The 22,819-nt window shown below is 33.5% G+C and overlaps 1 protein-coding gene across 1 annotated transcript in view; it reads right to left on the bottom strand.

Annotated features, from left to right (window-relative positions):
* Positions 1-4,037: 4,037 nt before the first annotated feature.
* ASZ1 (ankyrin repeat, SAM and basic leucine zipper domain containing 1) overlaps positions 4,038-22,819 on the bottom strand; it is a 79,686-nt gene continuing 60,904 nt past the window's right edge. The window contains exons 5-13 of the mRNA XM_030857635.2: positions 22,242-22,353; positions 21,561-21,695; positions 19,700-19,818; positions 18,195-18,270; positions 17,176-17,232; positions 14,923-15,032; positions 8,799-8,904; positions 7,862-7,975; positions 4,038-4,190 (exon numbers count right to left, since the gene is read on the bottom strand). Of these exons, the coding sequence (XP_030713495.1) occupies positions 4,038-4,190; positions 7,862-7,975; positions 8,799-8,904; positions 14,923-15,032; positions 17,176-17,232; positions 18,195-18,270; positions 19,700-19,818; positions 21,561-21,695; positions 22,242-22,353 (982 nt within the window). The remainder of the gene's footprint in view (positions 4,191-7,861; positions 7,976-8,798; positions 8,905-14,922; positions 15,033-17,175; positions 17,233-18,194; positions 18,271-19,699; positions 19,819-21,560; positions 21,696-22,241; positions 22,354-22,819) is intronic.

Below are 22,819 nucleotides of genomic sequence, written 5' to 3'. Positions count from 1 at the left end.
ATTATTACTGTTACATGCATCTTATAGCCAGAGACTTGGAGACCTTTGGTAGTGTTCTAAAAGTTGCATGGCTAGTAAGAGGCAGAATTGAAACTGGAACTCATGTCTGTTTGGCCACAAGTCTGCATTAGTTATAAAACTCTACAACCACTTGTATGTTACTCCATTTAACACTCCAACAACAACCCTAGTTCAGGATGATCTTTATTTTTCAGATTAGGAAACTTAAGTTCTGGAGAAGATAATTATTAATAATGATCATATATTTCATGACTTATGCAAGGCTCTGCTGGTCAGTGACAAAATTGGGTTCCCTGGAAAGTGAATGCTGAGGTGAAGATTAGCATACAGGACATGCATTAGGAAGGGCTCTGGAGAGCAACACCTGTGCAAGGGAAGGGAAAGCAGCAGCACTGGACAGAGGGAGAAGATGGGCTGTGATACACTCTTAATGAAAGCCTTGGCCAGCCTCACCGGGAGCTCTGAAAGGGGGACGGTCCTTCAGAGTTATCTTGGTTTGGGATGAGGGCCTTTGAAATTGGGGCCTTTAAACCCCTATGTTGATTAGTCATTCCTGGGAGTAGGACATACTTTTGGGAATACATCTTTCTTTAGCAGAGAAAACTCCTGAAGAGGACTTTCTGCTAGCTACATTCCCAGCAGCTGTGGGAATAAGTTCTTTACTCCTAAAGGGAGATCTGGGAGCCACATAACAGCATATACTTCAGGAAACAAAATCCACAATTTTTCTTTCATTCTATGATGCTATTCCTATTTTATCTAGAAACTGAAGAAATTTGCGTAATAACTCTAATCTTTCGTTTCTACATTTTAAGTCCAATTTTCATTCGCCACAGGGTTAATGTAATATTGCCACTATTTTAGTTCTACCACTAACTACAGTTAATTGTTATATTACCACTAACTGGATAGTTAATAGTATTACTATTGAAGATTCTAGGTGTCTTATTTTAATACCTTACACTGAGGGCAGGGGAAATTGTACATATGCAACTCCAAAAATTGGTTTAGCACTAATGTACCTTGAATCCACAATGAATAGAAACTTACTTTAAATCTAGTCTAAATCTCTTCTAAAAGATTTCACACGCTGGGACTTCACCGATTTTCCCTCTGTAGCTGTTTTTTGCAGGAAGGCATTGATTGAGGTTGAGCCCTTCTCCCATAAGGAAAGATAAGTCTATCACACCACATTCTCAACTGTGGAAATTCAAAACAAAACAAAACGCTCAACCACACCCTTTCCTATGAAACAGTTTTACAAAGTGGGTTTGTAAAACATCCATAAAACAACAGTAACCTCAATGTCTCTCTTAATAATAGCAAACATATTTAGGTTTTCTGATCTCATATAAAATATGTAATGTATGGGTGTATTGTTTTACACATACTAAGCAGTCAGTAATTATTTAATGAATTGAAATGTAATTACTAGTAATTTTCCCCAAAATATTATAAAATATTGGCAACAACCAAATGTTAAGATCAATTCTCATATCAGATCTCTGGATGTGAGCTCAAAAAGCAAAACCACTTATGAGGGGTTCACTTTGTCTAGGAAGCATTGATTCTCTTACATAAAGCCCCTAAGATTTAGTTCTAATTTCAGAACTCCAAATTGGACCTATTAACAAGGAGGCATTGTTCTGATTCATTTAGTCTTTAGAATCTATTATACAGATGAGGAAACCAAGACTCGGACAAGGTACAAGATAATGTGACAGGGCTAGGAACCTGGGCTACCTTCTGCTTTATCTGTCAACAGAAAAGTGAAGGTTAGGGGTTGAGAGGGAAGAGGGAGCACGTCACAGCAGACATGGACTTCAAAAGGAAAGAAAATACAGAAGATTAAAGTGTTAGAACGATTCCAGGAAGGAAGAAAATTCATGGAAACAATTATGAAAGATCAGTTGGGAAGAGAAACGTGAATAATACTGCCTTACAGAGGTAAGTCCAGAGATGGTGACACTTCTGAAAATGTCATTTTATTTACTCTCTCTCCAAGTTATGCAATATAAAAATTTGTTCATTTTGTGTAGAATATTGATAAGATAATCTGAATTTACAGGTAGAGGAATATAATAGAACGTTGCTCAAATAGTTTTGAATTAGTTCCTCTAATAACGAACAAATGTGTCACGTACGTCCAGTATAACGTTTTTATTGGCACTTTAAAGTCTTTGCAGAGTCCTAAGGGCTCAGAACAAATGAAAAAACATTTATTCAAGAAAACCTACTAAAACTCAGAACACTGAGCCACTGATCCAATCTCTCCCTTACCACCTGCCTCCCGGCAACCCCAAGTCATCTCAGTTTAGCAAAAGCTCCAAAAGCTCTGGGTGGATGTGGCCAAGAAGATGGGGCTCCCTCTCCCCTCAGCTCCCAAATAAGAGTTACCATATCTCATCTGAAGGGCAATCCTCCAGCTTTTCTAATGCTCTCCAACTCCAAGCTTGAGCAGCTAAATTCTGATGAGTGTGGCTGAGAGGTTGAGGGCTCTCTCCTTCCGTTGTGCCTCACAGGATGAGAACTCTACCCCAGGAATGGCAGGCCAGAACACTAAGGCCGCGATCTTCCTTTCGCCAGCTCACTTATAGGGCAGAACTGTAAGAAGCAAACGCAGAAGACCAGAGGCTACTGCCCCACCCAGCACTCAGAGGAGTGGCTCAGAGATTTTGTCCAGGGGGGAGAAGCAGTCCATAAGAAAGAGAGTTTCAGAGTTCTCCGCAAAGGAACTGACTTCATTTGAAAGAGAATGTGGAGAAAATCAAACCTAAGGGCACTCCTGAAGACAACAGCTCCTCTAAGGTGAACTAGGCCAGCCAGTTCACCAGAGAGAACCAGGGCAAGAGACAGCTGAGCAGGACCCTTCCCTGATCAGAATAAGCCTCAAAAGCTGGCCTCAAAAATTACCCCTGTCCAAATTTAATTCTATGAGACTGCTGAGCAATTCATGCCCCAGGGCATGTCAAAACAGTAGAGCAATCAACCAGTAATTAGTGGAGCCTAAGGGTTGGGTATAATACCAAATGAGGCAGACAGCCTATCGGAGAGATTAAAAAGAGACAGTCAAAAAGAGCACTGCTAAAAGCACTGTTATCCCAGTTGTAGATCAACTGCATCTGTTCTAAGTACGGTACTAAGTCAAGCAAGATTTAACTACTATATTGCCTGCTAAATTAGGCCTGCCTTTTTATTAACCTCACTTTTAAAATCTGAATATTATTATTTTGATTTTGAAAAAAAAAAGCCCCACAAAGAAATTGTGCATTACTTCTTTAGATTGGTATGAGAAATTATACGCCAAATGCCATTCACTTTCATACCATCCTCAAGAATGTTACACATAGTACATGTCATATGTTCCCAAAAGTACATTACATAAAAAATTGTAATGTGCTTTAGGCTTTCCACACTACTCTCTGAATTTTCTGCTTTTTAAAATCTACATTTAAAATATTTTCCCTAGGTTTTAATCCATAATTCAAAAATTTTACATTTTATCTTTATACTTTGCATTCTCTAAACTACTCTCAAGTTAATAATTTCCTTATAATGATATATAACTAAAAAAACTAAATAAGAAATTCCTTATTACATAATAATGGAAGGGAAAAATAAGAACTAAAAGAAAGCTCCTAATTTATGAACACTTTACAAATAGTGTAAGATTCACTGTGACAAATGAACACACTTTTATAAATGTCAAAGAATATTAGATAAAACTTTTATTTATTTTAAATGTTATTTATTAGAGTCATAGGATAGGATCAAACTTAAGAATCACTTATAATTTACTGCTTGATCAAAGTTAACATAAAAATATAACAACTTATATTGTCAACTCAAACTGACAAACCACTTTCTAAAGAAAAACATTCTGCAGTAAGCTATCATAATTTTTCCTATGGAGTGTTGGCTAAGAATGTAGTTATACTGTGCCACAAACAGTTAAAAGCAACATTTTTAGGTAATGTGAATAAGATATACATAATTACTCAAAACAAATATTAGGGTTATTTTCTCTGAAAAGTTAGCTTGCAAATGAAAAGAAGAAACCCAAATCCGCATACGGTGATAGCCGTCCTCTTCAAAAGTCTACTATTCCATGTAGATACTTCTTCCGTTAACGGTATACGAGTTGGATCATCTTCTCGTTCATTTTGCAACTAATGTTTAGTATGGGAAAAATGAAAAAGTTAATGTGCAGTACAGTGAAAATAAAAATATCTTTGATTTTAAAAAATATCAAAATATCCATGTTAATCACTTGATTTAGATGTAGCCTAAATGCAAGATTCCCGTGGAAGATTTAAAGTAAAGATTCAAAATCTTAAAAGACAGTCTTTCTTTCAACCAGGATCCCACTGTAGTAGACTATTAGTTTTACATTAAAAATAAATGCTTCTATAGATTATTACATTTTAAAAACATGTTTTTATGTCAGGAGATAAAGTTCCTTTAATGTTAAAGTTTCTATTTCTACCTATAAGGAACGACAGTCGTTTTTCTCTTTGTATTAAATATCAACTGATTTCTTACAAAAAAAGTGAACCTTATTAAAAAAGGTATTGTTATGGCATACCTACAGTACATGAAATTCAACAGAAACTAGAAGGTTCGATGCTAACACTAGAAGTATAATCCTTTATTTAAATATATTCGCAGGAACAAATGTTAACAAAAATTTCAGTGGTTCTTTTTGCACGTCTCAACAATGAAAGTACATGACCCAGTCAGTTTCTAAATTCCTATACATAGAACTTTCTTGCTAAAGAAGGCCTCTCAACTCGTGTGTGTGTGTGTGTGTGTGTGTGTGTGTGTGTGTGTGAGTGTGTGTGTGTGTGAGAGAGAGAGAGAGAGAGAGAGAGAGGGGAGGGGGGAGGGAGAGGGAGGAGATAGTTGCTGGGGAGAGGCAGAAGAGGGAGAATGAGCAGAAACCAAAAGATCCTTGAAAGATAAAAAGAATCCGGCACATTTACAGAGTGATATTTACTAGAAACATCCTGTGCTGGAGTGGTGACATACGTTCAACATTAGCAAAAATAACTACTTCTCAAATCTACAGTGTAAATATTTAATTAAAAAACCCTGCAAAATTAATTTCAAATTTATAGTAGAAGATGGACTTCAATGCCAATCTCATTAATACTGTATTCTTGGTCTAACTTCCAAATGGCTTCATTCAGCAACAGATTCCTTTTTGACACTGACGCTCCATTTACTGGATCCTGAGACAGTCATTCCTTTTATTAACCAATTACTTAGAATGACCCTTTCTGACAGGAGCCTGTCAGTGTGTTGGTTTGAAAGAGAATGATGTGGTGTTAGAGTCTGGCCTTGACCTCTCCCACCCTCTCTCTTTGTTACCTCCATATACTTATCTATGATAGCTCATATGTTTCTTTTAAAAAATCCCTTCTGTTATTATTGGTAAACTCTAAAATATCATAAGCTTAACAGGCATGATAGCATACTCCCAAATCTGGAAGCCTCATAGTTCTCTAAATAAAATCTTACTTGGTGATTATTACTTGTTTAAGCCTAATCCAAAGAAAACCCAATGCACAGGCTTGCTGCAAAATTAAGACGTTCCTGCCCAGAGAACTATATCTGCTGTTATTATGAACCAATGAATATGTTTTCAAGGCCAGTCCTTACACAGAAATGTATAGATTCAAGGTAGAAAAGACCAAAGAAAAACAACCTTCCATTTAGCTAAAGAAAGCTGAAAATTTTCTCTATAGGTACTCTTTATTAAAATAAATATTATGGTACCTGATTGAATTGTTCATGTTTTCAAGTCAAAGTTACACTCCGAAAGCAGTGTTTCTTAATTTCATCCCTTTAAGAAAAATCTGGGTGCTCTCTCTAATTTCATCTTAATCCTCCACCCCACCTCCCCAGATGTTTTTAGTTCACCTTGGAGAAAACAAATAATTACCAATCCTGAGACAAAGATGTCTTAGGGAATTTCTTACACTAAACATTAAAGGTTGATGCTTTGCAGGAAGTATCTTTACACAAATCCTTACAAATTTCTCTTGCATCCCCATGAAAAACACCATGCTAATAAGTAAAATCAATACCATTTCCCTTCAATTCTTCTAGATGATAGATATAGTGAAGATGAATGGTGCTATAATTTTCGTGTTGTCAGCAAGTTCAGAAAGTATAAAATCATAGTTTTGCATGAGAAAGTTCATTTGGGGAGTGCTGTGTATTAAAGGAACACAAAGTGGAAGTAGAGAGAATAATTAGGAAACTAATGTGTAGCACAGTTGCCTGACATACAGGAGGCACCCTTAGGTTTGTTGAATGAATAAATGTCAGAGATAATACAACTTCTAAGATGCCTTTCTCTGGAAAGGAGTTATCATCTACAAAAAATGTGAAATATATTGCTCATTTGTCCTATTTTAAATGTCTTTATCCCCCTATAATTTTGTAGAATTTGCTTCACAATTTTCTGCTCATTTTTAAAAAAGACTCCTTTTGACTGAACATGTTAATAGCTAGAATGACAAATTGCCTGGAACATGTGTAAAGTTTATTTTGAGGAAAATAACTTTTTTGATAAAATACTAATGAAAATATTAAATGACATGGGTTGATGCTATAAAAATTTAATGCATAATCTAATGTTCACATCAGATATTTCACAAAAACTTTATCGATATCAAATATATTTATTAGATGTGGAGACTCAGAAATGAGTTCTTTAGTCAAGTGAAAGTGTTGCCCTTTATTATCTACCTTCAACAGAGTTCTCTATTTTAGCAGCTTAGGTTTTGTTATAGCCAGTTTTCTTAAAGGGGGAAAAAAATCACCTGTCCTTAAACCAAAATACATACTTCTATATGAGTATAGGAACAAGAACCAAAAACCCATACTCTTTTAAAAAGTTAAATTATAAAAGATACCATAGAAAGTCTAGAAGGGGCTTCCCTGGTGGCGCAGTGGTTAAGAATCCACCTGCCAATGCAGGGGACACAGGTTCGAGCCCTGGTCTGGGGAAGATCCCACATGACGCAGAGCAACTAAATCCATGTGCCACAACTATTGAAGCCCGCGCACCTAGAGCCCGGGCTCCGCAACAAGAGAAGCCACCACAATGAGACGCCCGTGCACCAGAACGAAGAGGAGCCCCCGCTTGTCGCAACTAAAGAAAGCCCGTGTGCCCCAACGAAGACCCAATGCAGCCAAAAAAAAAGTCTAGAAAATAGAAGGAATATTTTATCCACAACCCTACCTCATTAACAGAGCTAATAACATTTCATCTTTGGTAGTTTTTTTATATTCACATTTATATATGTAAATAAAAATTAGAAATAGAACTTCTTTAACAAGTTGATATATTCTTTTCATTATATTTTCAACTGGCTGCATATCATTATAAGAAACGGTTATACCATAATTTATTAAATCATTCTCGTATAGGACATTTACGTACATATAATTTTGGAATCATTAAACTAGTACTATTAAAGATACAAATATTTTTATGGTCCTTGCCACATCTTGCCAAACTGTTTTTGAAAGTGGTTTAGACATCAGTCTCACATGAAAATACTATGTTTGATGAACTATAACCAGTAGTGGGTAGGGTAATACATTCCCTGCTAATTTATAGGATGAAAATGATATATCACTGTTCTTTCAGTATGCATTTCATTAATGACCAACAAAGTTTGTTTCCTATGTATATTTCTTCCTTTGAAAACTGTCCTTTCTCCAACTGTCTAGTGGGAGCTTAAGTTGCTCGTCAGAACTGCTTCATTGTCTAACATGTTATGCTGTAAATAATCTTCCCCCTTTTTAATTTTAAATATTTAAATACCTTCTGAATTAAGTCTTTTAGTTTGCAGACCTCTTCACTCAAGTCTTCAACATTACTAACCAGTTCTTCACAAACTGAAGTAAAATTCCGGGGAGAAGCCCATTCTAGTACTATCTGTTAATATTTTCAAAAGTTACATTTTAAAGAATGGAAAGCAACTTTTCACAACTTTATATCCACAAAAAGTATACAACATTATCAAATATTAAATTAAATTACATAACTGAAAAGCATTTTTTTATTCAGGATAAATCCTGACACCAAAAGAACTCAGTATTTTTATATAAATAGTCAAATCAGTTTCCTGAATGCATTTATTAAATATATATATCACCATGGAGACTAATATTAGTAATAAAAATACTTATGGTGAATAAAGTCATGAAGGTTTGAAGAATGACATGATTCCCATATTAGTGTTATATAAGAATCATAGGAAAACAAGTGCATTAAATATTTTTCACTATATGCAAATAGCTAAAGCCAAATCACATGAAAAACTTTACAAAACAAGTTTGCTTTTACAGGTCACTTACACTTTCTCTATTTAAAATTTCCTTCATTAAAAAATCCTTATATTGAAATGGTTTTTAATAACACTCAACACACTGTTTTGTTTCAACTTTCACTTGGGTCTCCTGTCACTTTATATTTTAAACAATTAAATTCCCTTTAAGAACAAATGGTAAGTTCAATACACAGATCAGTTTAACTTTTGGTCTGACTCATTTTCCTTTTCTTGGGGGCTAGAACACAAAGTTTTTCAATTAATTAGTATAAAAAAGTAATATTAAATAAATTGACTTATTTAGATCTTAGGTGATTTTACAGAGGACACAGTTTTACCAGATCATTACAGTTTATTGAGTTATCATTAACTTATCTGGAATGTTCTCCAGCATTCATACTTTTCTTCATTTAATAACTTGTAGAATACCTTCTGAGAATTTACAGGCAACTCAGTAATAATGTTCTGTACAGCTGTTATTAAATGGCCACACTGTTTGTTTAATTTCAGAAGAAAGTTGAGGAACTCATCACCACTAAAGAGAGGAAATAAAAAGGAATCACTAATATGAACAATTTACTCCATTTTACTTGGCTAGTTATTCAATGTCTAGTCATAACATTTATTAGATTCTTTAAAAAAATATTTGTAGAATAGTTACTTTGTATTAGCAACTGAAACAGACTTTGAGCATACAAAGAAAACCAAGCATCCAATCTTGAGGATCTCAAAGTTCAGGATGAGAAGCAGACATAGAATTATAACACTGTTATTCACAGGGACATATGAAGAAGGAACATAAAAGTGCCAATATTTGAATGTCTATTATGTGAAGGCACTGCACTAGTTATTTTACATTTATTATTTTTTAAATTCTTCCCAACATCTCCTGTAAGGTAGATGTTATTAACAGTAGTTTATAGTTGAGACATCTAAAACTCAGACATAATGAATCTAGTATAATGGGAATAGGGATTTAGTCATGCTTCATAGAGTTCATACTTGAACTGAGTCTGGAGCTTAAAAATAAGTTTGTCAGGTAGGTAAGGAAGAAAAGAGATTCTGGACGGAGAGAATAGCAGGTGCGAAAGAACAGGGGTAGTAGGTCTCCAAGGTATAACTAAAAAGCACAATTATGGGAAAGTCGTAAGAAAGGAGGCTGTACAGGATCACTTGTTTAAGGAACTTTCGTGACATGCTAAGGAATGGAATATTATCTTTTGGATAATGTACAGTTACTAAAGAATTTTAAACAGGAAAGTAGAAAATCAGATTTTCGTACGAGAAGGTTTATTTGGGGAGTGGTGTGGATTAAAGGAAAACAAAAAGTGGAAATAGAATAATTAGGAGACTAGTTTAAGAAATGTTTAGGAGAATAAACTGAAGAAGTTGGTGATGGATTGCACGTAAAAGAAAAGGAAAGGTCTAGGCTTATTCTAAGTTCTTTGGTTGCAGTGGAAGATGGCACTACCAAGCAGGGAAGTGAATTTGGGGGCGGGTGGTGGAGAAAGAAGTGGGGTGAAGAGAAAGCAATATAGCATAATAATTAAGAACACAGTCTCTAGTGTCAGGAAGACCTGAGTTTGAATTCAGCTTCCACAGCTTTATGATCTTGGGCAAACCTAATCTTCAGCCAAATATTTCCGTATCTGTAGAACTGAGGTAAAAGGAGTGTCAGGAGGACTGAAGGAGGTAACATGTGAAAAGCACCTAGCATTCTGTCTAGTATATATATAGCATTTAAACAAACTTAATAATGATGATGATGGCAATGATATGAGACATGTAGGTGGCAAGTAGAAATGTCAGTCTTGTAGGTACTTATCCTGGGGTCCACAGCCTCATGAGGCTACACAGAATTCGGGGAGTTGATGAACTTACATGGGGAAAAACTACATGTTTATTTTCACTAACCTCTAACAGAATTTCAGTCTTTCCTGCAATTATGAATATAGGCACAAACCACAGAAGTATCAGAAATGTCTATAATTTTGGTCACCAGTAGAAATCAAAACAATGGTCATGGAGGGACCACAAAGAAAAAAGATACATATTGTGAAGAGGGGAGAGTTGATAGGGGTAGAAGAAAAAAGCTATCAAAGGAAAAGTAGCCTGAGAAAAAGAAAATCAGGAGTTAAGGTCTGTTATGAAAGGTATTGAAGGGAATAGATTCAAGATGGAGGAAAAAAGTCAAGCATGTTAAATAATTAGGATTAGTCCAATGATTCAGACAATGAAGAGATACTGATGACTAGATTAGTTTCAAAGACAGAAGCCAATTTATTGTGAAAGCTACAAAGAAACTAACACAGCCAAATAGAAAAGGGGACCAAGGATAAGAATAGGTAACTCAGAGGAAAAGAAAAAAGAAAATTTTAAATGGATAATAAACATGGGATTAAAATAAGATGTTATATTCTAGTGGAATGACAAAAATTAGGTAGATCATTAGTATCAAGAGTTGACAAATCTGTGAGATGACCTTTCTGGAGAGTTATTTAGCAGTATCTATTATAATAAAAATTCACACAAAAACTAATACAATGGGACTAAAAGCTACTTCTGAGTCAAAATGAAATTCTTATAGGTAGAAGTTTTGACTGTACACTGTACAAAGTTTCTTTCATGCTGTTTCTAGGAGGAAAGGTTATAAAAAGCAAGCAAGGACAACCTCTAATGAAACTTAATAGCAAACTTTTCTCTAAGACACGACTTTTATATAGTATTTTAATTTAAAAGAAATCTTTTCTCTTAGCTATTAGATTGAAAAATAAACAGTTTATACAAAATAAAGACTTTAAACTTTACAAATATAATATATATATAATCAAGTCACCAACTATGAAAAGTATCTGATGACTGCTTTATAAAAGCAAATTGAAATAAAAAAATTTAGATAAGCTCTTGTTCTATCTAGCAAAAGTGGTATTTATAAAAACATTTCCAAATAAATATAATTCTTCTTTATTAATTTTCTTTCTGCTTTTTGCTCAAGAAAGAACAGAACTTGAACATATTTTTCTGTCGAAACAACAGCAGTCATTACTTGTATTAATTTTTCTGTTTCCATGTAGTGTTTATATAAGGTATACTTAAAACTTATATTTTAGTGCTCTTTACTCAAATTTTATTTATTATCAATGAAAAAATAAGTACTTGAATAAGTAATTCATTAATGCCCTATATATTTTTTATGTAATGATTCTTAAGGAAATTAAGATCCATTGAGAACTGTCATTCAAAATGATAGCAGGTATATTATTCTAGATAGTCAAAGCACACATATATATGTGGAATATAAACTTATAAGCTCTTATCCTCAAGGAAGACTAAGTTAACAACTCAGTTCAAATAAGCAAATACTATTATTAACAAAATTACATAATCTTAATGGATGAAAGCAAAATATATACCTTTCTTGTGATGTATAATTTTCAGGGCCACTGAATATGGATAGGCAAATTATAAAAAACACAACTCAAAAATGTGCCTTTCATCATACACTGTGTGACTGGCTGCCCAGCCCCCACCCCACAGCTGTACAACCTACATACCTTTACATGGCAGCCCTGATAATTTTGTACTTATTTAAGGATTTCAAAATAAGCAGATATGGCATACGTATGGTAGACTATATTATTTGATCAAATTGTCATGTCTTCTACTGAGCCAAATACTACCAGGCCTCTCTCTGCCAGAGGATTACAAGAGGCTTGGCCATATGACGTGCTTTGGCAAATAAAATATGACTGGAAGTGACTATGTAACTTTTGAACAGTTCGAGGTGGGGCTATTTCTCCAGCCTGTTTTCAGAATAATAAGGAGATTCACTGCAGCTGATCCATGATATAGGCGATCAAGAAATAAACTTTGTTTCTGTAAGTTATTTAGATTCAGAAGTTATTTGTTACTGCAGCACAACAAAGTGTAAGTTGACTGAAACAACAGGCCATATTTTAAAAATGTGAAGTTAAGTATTAGGATAAAATTTATACTTTAAATAAAGGTACTCCAAACAGAAGTACTATGTGCTCACTGTAGACTATCTGGAAAAATCTAAAATTACCAATACTTTTATCACCCAAAGATAATGACTGGTAATATTTTCTTACAGAATATTTTCTTATAGTACACATTTTCTTCTAGTATTTTTCATATGAATATATACAACTGGCATTATACCTCACACTCTGTTTTATATTGCCTTTTATATTATTATGAGTATTTTTCCATGACATTAAATCTCAAAATAATTTAAACAACAGAATAAAATAATTATACTGATGTAATATAATCCAACCATTCACCTTAAATATTTAGAGTTTCCAAGTTTATATTGGATGAATATTTATAATAGATGTGAACAATGTATTTTTTGTGTGAAAATTTGCATCTATACAAATTTTTTTTGGAGGAGAAATCATTTCCTAAGTAGACATAATTTTGAGATGCTTTTGATACATTTAAGTAAGTATCAAAAAGGCTCAGAAAAAAGGTCTGGGCAGAAACTGCTGAAAATGTCAAGACATGGGTGAAAATATTTGTGTTCAAAATATCTCAAAGTAGTAATGAAATGGTTATTAGTATTTTTAGATTGCATTCTCTAATTCTGAAAACATACTAAGGCCAACTGTAGAAAAAAGTAAATGTACTGTGCATGTGTGTTCCTGTAACAGACTATTTTATAAAACTGAACACATAGAAGAAAAGTATCTTAAAATAAATCAGTAGCTAAATTGTTGAAGTCACATTACCAGAAGATTATAATCAATCAGTTCAACTTTTCCTGCTGTTAGTTTTCTTATGACTTAATGACTAATTTCTTCCTTAAAGAATGACTTTGAACAAATGGGAAGTAAAACCTTTTCCATAACAGCATGTAAACAAAGTCTGTGATTTAATAACAAGGTCAAATTCCTGAAATATATGTCCGCCAGTTTTATTTTTTAAAAAATTCAGCAGTTTTAATAAGTGAACCATTCAGGATTCTGTACATTCTTTAAGTCTATTAAATCTCAACAATGAAAATTCATAGAGGTAACTCTGACATCATACAAAGAAGTTATATTAAAAAATTTAATTTGCAATTCAGTCATGTAGAACTCAGAATATTCCTTCATAGAAGCAATAAATTAGAAAGTAAAGAAAATGAACAAAGAGATTCAAAGTTTGCTGATTTAAGTCCTCACAACTGAAATCTTTTACAATGTACTTAGATATTTAAGAGATGCAATGTTATTTTGAAACAATGATGAGGCATTATTTTGAATATAGATCATCTTGTTAAAAGGAGATACAGTTAGAGAAAGGGAAATAATTTTGCAATAACATTTTTAAAGAAATCTGGATCATCTAAATTATCCCCTAGAAGACTTATCTAAATTTTAAAATGGTGTGGAAACTTATTATTCCTATGTTTAATTAATGTTTCTCATAGTTGCAATGTTAGTGTTAGGCAGGCTACACTATACTACTGCACTTGTAAGTATTATATTTTATAGACTTGGATGAACTTCAAGGAAATTGGGCTGACTGAATAAAGCCAATCAAAAATGGATACATACTGTATGATTGCATTTATGTAACATTCATGAAATAACATCATTTTAAAGATGGATAACAAATTATCGATTGCTAGTTTTAGGGATGGGGGAGGGGTGGTGGGCTATGAAGGGGTAGTATGTGGTAGCATTGTGGTGATGGTATGTTAAGTATATTGATTGTGGCAGTGGTTATGAGAAGCTACACACATGACAAAATTGCATAGAGCTATACACACACGCACACACACACACACAAATGAGCACGTGTATAACTAATGAAATACAAATACAAACCAGAAAAATGTCAGTTTCTGGTTTTGATATTGTACTATAGTTATGCAAGATAACTGGGTATACTGGGTGACACTGGGTGAAGGGTACATAGAACCTTTCTGTACGTCTCTGCAATTTCTTGTGAATCTAAAATTATTTCAAATAAAAAGTTAAAAAAATCATTTACTGTTCCACAATATGTTTAAAAAATCAAATACCATTATTTTCAAAATAAATTTTAGATTACTAATATTGCCACTAATCAGTGTTTGACAAGTTTATAATATTGAAATGAACTTTATATATTGATAACATAATTTCATAAAGAATAAGGCTGAAAATAGAGCTGAGTACATGAGAAATGCTTTCTTATTGCCCTAAGCAAAAATATTACCCTCTGAATCTTCAATCTGACATTTATATGATTTAAAGAGAGTAAGAGCTACACTATGAAAAGCATGGGATCTTTTAATTAACTCATTTAACAAAATGCAATGGAAAAATACAACAAAAATATTTCTATGTAAGTTAAGAAGATGCATTAGTTTTGCTTCTTGGTAAAAACTGACTTTATAAAGTAATTTCTACTTCAGAACACAATATATCGCAAAATGAACTATCCATATCCCTGCCAAAATGATGGTATTAAGTAAAATAACCTGGACATTATCAAAATTCAATTAAAAAAGAAAGTTGGTTCTAAACAGTATTAATGTAAACCAGTAGGTTAATTTTACCTGATTTCCAACTTTGCCACTTCAGGTAATTCTCCAAATTTTATCTCTTCTACCTCTAGTTCTTTAAGAGCAGCCATAATTTTCTGCTGATCTCTACTGGTAATTCCATTCTAAGTAGAAATGATTTTAAAGTACAATAAGGTAGTCATACTTGAACAATATACAAAATTACTGAAGAAGTTTTCTACTTGATTAATTAACATCTTGAAAAAAATAGATACATATTGGAATAAAACCATACTGAAAAATATACAAGTTTGCTTGTAACTGGACTGACTAGGTTACATCACTAAAATATTTAGATATATAGTGACTATAGTCAATTTTTTGCATTATATAACAATTGTGATGGATTCTAAAAACAAATTACTAGATTTTAATATATAATGTTTCCAGAAAACCAGAGTAAAACAATTTTTCCTTCAAAATATTATTTAAAATGTTATCACTGATTAACTGAGAATTAAGTCTTCTTTTTTTTCTATGTTCTACCTTTAGAATTAACTAAATTTTCTATCCTGGATTTAGCTAAGTAGTAGTATGGTTTGATTTTCAGTGATGGTAAAGATTTCAAGTTTCCAATGTGCTCATACAGGAAGATCATTCCTTTTTATGTATCCTACCTATTAAAGTATCTCTGATATTTCCCACAGCTATTTTCAAATTGTTACTTAATACTACTCATTAGCAAAATAATAAGTCTTGGTCATTTTGAGAAACTAGCAAAAGGCAGTATTTGAAGAACACGTTTATACCCACATGTACAAAAAACCACATCTTATTTCTAAGTAACCTGTTTTATACTGTTTTACAGATCTATTTCATGTTTAGAAATAAACCACCAGTTTTAGTTGAGATGTCATAACTAATCTGAATGAAAAATAACAACTCTAAGTCTTTATTCTTTTTTTTAACATCTTTATTGGAGTATAATTGCTTTACAATGGTGTGTTAGTTTCTGCTTTATAACAAAGTGAATCAGTTGTACATATACATATGTCCCCATATCTCTTCCCTCTTGGGTCTCCCTCCCTCCCACCCTCCCTATCCCAACCCTCTAGGTGGTCACAAAGCACTGAGCTGATCTCCTTGTGCTATGTGGCTGCTTCCCACTAGCTATCTATTTTACATCTGGTAGTGTATGTATGTCCATGCCACTCTCTCACTTTGTCCAGCTTACCCTTCCCCCTCCCCATGTCCTCAAGTCCATTCTCTAGTAGGTCTGTGTCTTTATTCCCATCCTGCCCCTAGGTTCTTCATAACCATTTTTCTTTTTAGATTCCATATATATGTGTTAGCATATGGTATTTGTTTTTCTCTTTCTGACTTACTTCACTCTGTATGACAGACTCTAGGTCCATCCACCTCACCACAAATAACTCAATTTCGTTTCTCTTATGGCTGAGTAATATTCCATTGTATATATGTGCCACATCTTCTTTATCCATTCATCTGTTGATGGACACTTAGGTTGCTTCCATGTCCTGGCTATTGTAGATAGAGCTGCAATGAACATTTTGGTACATGACTCTTTTTGAATTATGGTTTTCTCAGGGTATATGCCCAGTAGTGGGATTGTTGGGTCGTATGGTAGTTCTATTTGTAGTTTTTTAAGGAACCTCCATACTGTTCTCCATAGTGGCTATATCAATTTACATTCCCACCAACAGTGCAAGAGGGTTCCCTTTTCTCCACACCCTCTCCAGCATTTATTGTTTATAGATTTTTTGATGATGGCCACTCTGACTGGTGTGAGCTGATATGTCATTGTAGTTTTGATTTGCATTTCTCTAATGATTAGTGATGCTGAGCATTCTTTCATGTGTTTGTTGCCACTCTGTATATCTTCTTTGGAGAAATGTCTATTTAGGTCTTCTGCCCATTTTTGGATTGGTTTGTTTGTTTTTTTCATATTGAGCTGCATGAGCTGCTTGTAAATTTTGGAGATTAATCCTTGGTCAGCTGCTTCATTTGCAAATATTTTCTCCCATTCTGAGGGTTGTCTTTTCATCTTGTTTACGGTTTCCTTTGCTGTGCAAAAGCTTTTAAGTAAGTCTTTAAATATTCCTAAGGCAACTTAATATTGGAAAGGAAGATTTTAGATATGGTTATCCATAATCATATCTAATGAGGAACCTAGCAAAAGATCACTCACAGTCTATAGCTGTAGGATTTTTTAAATAGAAAATAAAAGGATTCAAACTATTAAAAATATGAAAGATAATGTCTGGAGTTTTTGAAATTGATACTAACCTTTGTAAACTCATCTTTCGTCATGGTCAAAAGATGTCTTAAAGTTATATCCCTTTCCTGTAGAAAAGAAAAAAATGCCACCTTTCTATATAAATGAAAAAGTAGAAGGGGAAGTAGGCAACTGTACATATAAGTTAGTCAGTTATATGCTACCCGCCTAAAAACTTTCAACTACTGGGTAGATAGTAATGAGTATAATAATATGTATAATTACTAAAAAAAATATAAACATAACTAGTTTCCCAGATTCAGAAAAAAGTATTACAACTTATATTTGCTTACATAAAAAGAAAACAGCTCTGTAAAATTTGACAAATTGTTTTATGAATTTTTAAAATTTATAATTGTATAATATTAATAAAATTTGGTTTTACTGAATATTTCTCAATTAGGAAGTTTCACGATTGTATAATGAAACCCAATTCTAAACTGCCTAAATGAATGTGCATATTCTTAAGGAGAGCCTGTCTTAAATAGTGCTTTACTGCTGCAGTATCAGCTAAATGGCTGATAACTGTCATCTGCTCAAATCCCATAATGCATGCCTAAAATACCTACAACAGTGCTTCACATATGATCTAATTTAATATTTATGACAATCCTACACTAGGTATTACCATCCTTATGAAAAAAAAGGAGATTTAAGTAACATATTTCAGTTAATAATCATTAGAGCAAGAATCTGATACCTGGTTTGTTTGGTTTAAAATCATGCTTCTAATATTCTATACACAAAGATCAGCAACTGCAAAAACAGACTAAGGGCTTAGATGTACAAGGAGTTCTGTGATGCTTTGGGCAGTGGGTAAAAGCCAGATTCTAATTTATGTAAATTTCTATAATAATAAATTTTCACAATGCTTGTAATTTTAAAATGGGATGTATCAACAGTACAAGTTATGGAGAAAAGTACATCTGTCACCCCTTCATAAGCATGCTTATGAATTAATATTTAATGTTATGTTAACCAACAAATAAACATGCATACATAACTCACCATAGCTTAAACAAAATCTTACCTTCAGTAAATCTGTCATATGTTCAAGTCCAAGACCATGTAAAAATATTTCCAGATCTCCAAATGCTGTATATGAACTATACATATTTATAGCAATGTCAATTTCAGAACAGACTATCAGTGCACAAATAATAAATATATATTTATGATGCAGAGAGAGAATGAGAATAAGAATGAGTAAGCATGAGTCTATATAGAATATACAGGCATATGTCGTTTTACTGTGCTTTGCTTTATTGCTTTATCTGCAGACATTGTTTTTTACAAATTGAAGGTTTGTGACAACCCTATGTCAACTAAGTCTACTGGTGTCATTTCTCCAACGGTATCTGCTCACTTTGTGTATCTGTGTCACACTTCGGTAATTCTTGAAATATTTCAAACTTTTTCATTATTATATTTGTTATGGTGATTCTTGATGTTGCTATTATAACTTGCTGAAGGCTCAGACGATGGTTACCATTTTTTAGCAATAAAGTATTTTTTAATTAATATATGTACATTGTTTTTGTAGACAGAATGCTATCGCACACTTAATAGACTACAGTATGGTGTAAACATAACTTTTAAATTTGCGTAACTCACTTTATTGTGATATTTGCTTTATTGTGGTGGTCTGGAACTGAACCCCAATATCTCTGAGGTATGCCTATATTTGCAAATTTACCCACTAGACCTATGTTATACAAAGGAATAAGAAAGGTTTCCTGAGTGAAGATTTAAGTAAACAGAGAAAATGGTGATAGTAAAATGAAGCTCATTTTTCCTAAGAAGGAAAATATTTGCCAATATTTATACAATTGACCCCTGAACAACACAGTTTGAACTGTGCAGACCCACTTACACATGGAGTTTTTTCAATAGTAAATACTATAGTACTACACAATCGTGGTTAGTTGAATCCACAGATGTGGAACTGCAGAGATGGAGGAACCTTGGATACAGATTTTCCAAGGGCAGGGTCAGCGCCCCTAACCCCCGGAATTGTTCAAGGGTCAGCTGTATTCCTTGTGAGTGGTCTGTACATGAAAATCTCTTTAATTGTAGGAAGTAAAAATTTACTAACTATTTTAAATGTAGGTAAGTAGAGGATAATGCTGTGGCCATGTACTGAACAACTGTGTTCAGGGGAAAAAACGTATTTTTATTTTTAGCTTATAAAATCAGAAATCTGCTATAAAGAATTAGAGAGCAAGATGCAATCTAGTTTGAACACTAACAAAAATATAATCTTAGAACCTTTTAGAAAAAAACTGTATTGTTGATATTTTATTTAAAGTAAAAAATTATTCTCATTACTGTTAGTACATGTATATCAAATTTTTCTAAAATTCTGGAGAACAAAGCACTTAAATTCAGACATTTCTAAGTAATATTTTTAAATGCTTGTAAAAGTTTAAAATATATATTTTAAATAAGTCATCACATTTACTATAAGTAATAAAAAACATGCACAATTTTTACTCATTTATAGGTATTGTGTTGAACAGAAACATGCTATGTTACCTAAATATGTGATCTTTATCAGAATCTGTTCTCAATAGTTTACAAATAGTCTCTTCTTTAGTTAGCTGTTGAAGCTTTCCTCCCCAAGGATTTAAAGTCAAGGAAAGAAAGTTGAAGATCTGAAAAAAGTTACAGTAAAAATTAAAGCAAGATAGTAATTAATATAATATTTTCAACAAGATATAAAACAAAACTAAAACTTCCATTTTGGTAAGTGAATCAGAAAGACTAAATATTTTAAATACATTTTTTTTTTTCTTTTGCGGTATGCAGGCCTCTCACTGTTGTGGCCTCTCCCGTTGCGGAGCACAGGCTCAGCAGCCATGGCTCACGGGCCCAGCCGCTCCGCGGTATTTGGGATCTTCCCAGACCGGGGCACGAACCTGTGTCCCCTGCATCGGCAGGCGGACTCTCAACCACTGCGGCACCAGGGAAGCCCTAAATACATTTTTAAATAGAGAGAGAGTAAGAAGCACGACTAAGGTAAACAAATCTCAACTGTACACCTTAAAGAGATGTGAAATTTCTTAGTTTTCAAACTTCTTAGTTCTAACTTTTTAGCAAGCCAAGTTTAAGTCATATAATCAGCCAAGATACAAAACCAAATCTCACTTCAAGAAACACTTTATGACTCAAAATAATCTTTGATGTTCATAAATTTCTTAGTATGTCAAATTCACTGTCATCTACCCTAAATTTAATGATGCAGTATATTAATTAAAAGTTTTCAAATTTCCAAAGCTTAGTAGAAAAACTGTTAATTTCTTTTTAAAGTTTCACAGGGCTTCAGTGATTAGCATTTACACTAGAATAATTTTGGAAATGTAGATCTGAGTTATAAAATGATAGGCATGTTTATAGGCTGCTTAAAAATAGAGGAAGTGGGGCTTCCCTGGTGGCGCAGTGGTTGAGAGTCCGCCTGCCGATGCAGGGGACACGGGTTTGTGCCCCGGTCCGGGAGGATCCCACATGCCGCGGAGCGGCTGGGCCCATGAGCCATGGCCGCTGAGCCTGCGTGTCCGGAGCCTGTGCTCTGCAACGGGAGAGGCTACACAGTGAGAGGCCCGCGTACCGCAAAAAAAAATAATAATAAAAAAATAGAGGAAGTTATTTTACATGCAACAAAACTGGCATGGTCTGAGTATTATATGATGGAAACTTTGGAATGTTACAAGTTTTCAAATTCAGAAACTCAGTTTTAGAAGATCTTGAACTATATAACTTAGATTTACAGTTGTACTATATTTGATCCTTGCTTAGAAATTACACACCTTTGGCTGAAGGCTTTAATATTCAGACCAAAAGTTTACATCAATAATTTAATGTATGGCAAATATTTATTACTGACTTTAAGATCTGAATGATTGTAAATCATATACCCAAGCATGTTATCAATTTATTACATACCTTGTCAAATGTACAGAGGTAAATGTAGCTTAAAGGATTTAATTTTTAAATTGTTTAATATGTATTAATTAAAATTTTAAAACAATAGTTTAATTACATGTGCAAATTTTGAAATTTTACTAACTGTCAATACACTAATTTTTGAAAATCTGAACCAGTTGGAAATGTTTAAATAAACATTTAAAGTCTATTACAATTTTATTTCTAGGGCTAGATAAGACTTTATTATCCCTTTATATAGTTTTTAAATTACCACATTACAAATTCCTCTTATTTAGTGAAAGATAAATACTCTAGTAATATAAAGTTTTCATTACCTGGCTGGAAGAAAATTACACATTGAAACATTTAATAATAGCCAGATATACTATTATTTTAGTAGTAAGTTCTAACAAAACAAAAGTTTTACAAACAATAATATAGGCTAAGAAAAATTAGTTTAATAACAGGATACCTCTAGATGTTTATTTCTTTTTGCAATCTCACTTGGTGTCTTTCCATCTTTGGTTTGTATCATTTTATTAGCTCCAAGTTCAAGCAACTTCAAAACTACATTTTTATGACCCTGATGTGCTGCCCATGTTAAAGCCTGTAAGTAGGGGGAAAAAAAGAAGACTGTTTAAAGAGAGGGAGTGTATATGACACAGAGGGGAAAACTTTTCAACAGTATTTATGGCACAATAAAAAAGTGAACATGGTTAATTAATGGAATGATGCAATCTCATCATTTCACAATAAAATGTAAACCTATTTCCAAAGTTGTAATTGCAAAGCAGACTGCCAGTGTTCACTGATTTTGTAAGACCAAATAATGTTTTACACAGACAAGTGATGTTATAGAATAAAACGATTTATCTGCCAATCACAGAACTGTTTTCTATAAAAAAGAATTCCATTTGTATTCCAGAATCCAGGCATTGTAGTGTGTTACAGTTTCTTGTGTCAAGGGTGAGGACCAAGAGAAACAGATAATTTCTTTTTTCCCATTTAAGCTGTTGCTTTTCTTCACTGAACAGCAATTACATCCCAGCCCTTCTATAATTTTTACTTCTTAAAAAACCTCCCTTGTGGACTACTGATAATAAGATATTAACATCCTAGAGATAAAAAGGAACACTGTACAATCGGTTCTCACAGTATAGCCATTCTCATCCCGGGTATTAACTTCTGCTCCATGAGCAACAAGGAGAGCAACAACCCGAGGGTGACCATTCCGTGCAGCATACATGATGGGAGTCATAAGTCTCCTACAGAGGAGGAAAAAAAGAAACTGTGTCAATGCTGCCCTTAACAGTTCTTCAAAGCCATGAAATTTACCATACATAATACCATCAGTGTTGTTTTGAAAGTAAAGAAACATGAAAGCTTTTCAGAAATCAGGGGATCCGAAAATCCAATTTTCCAGCAAATAAATAAATATAAGGGAGATTACACTCTTAAAAGTATTGAATGCTTACACAGCACCCTCTAGTGAAGAAATGTGGGTTTTTTTTAAATTCTTGAATTTTATTTTATTTTTTTATACAGCAGATTCTTCTTATTAGTCATCTATTTTATACACATCAGTGTATACATGTCAATCCCAATCGCCCAATTCATTCCACCACCACCACCAACCCCCCCCCCCGCCTCTTTCCCCCCTTAGTGTCCATACGTTTGTTCTCTACATCTGTGTCTCAATTTCTGCTCTGCAAACTGGTTCATCTGTACCAT

This window comes from Globicephala melas, chromosome 9 (genome assembly GCF_963455315.2).
Source record: "Globicephala melas chromosome 9, mGloMel1.2, whole genome shotgun sequence".
Taxonomy (NCBI): domain Eukaryota; kingdom Metazoa; phylum Chordata; class Mammalia; order Artiodactyla; family Delphinidae; genus Globicephala; species Globicephala melas.
This window is presented reverse-complemented; position numbering and strand designations above follow the sequence as displayed.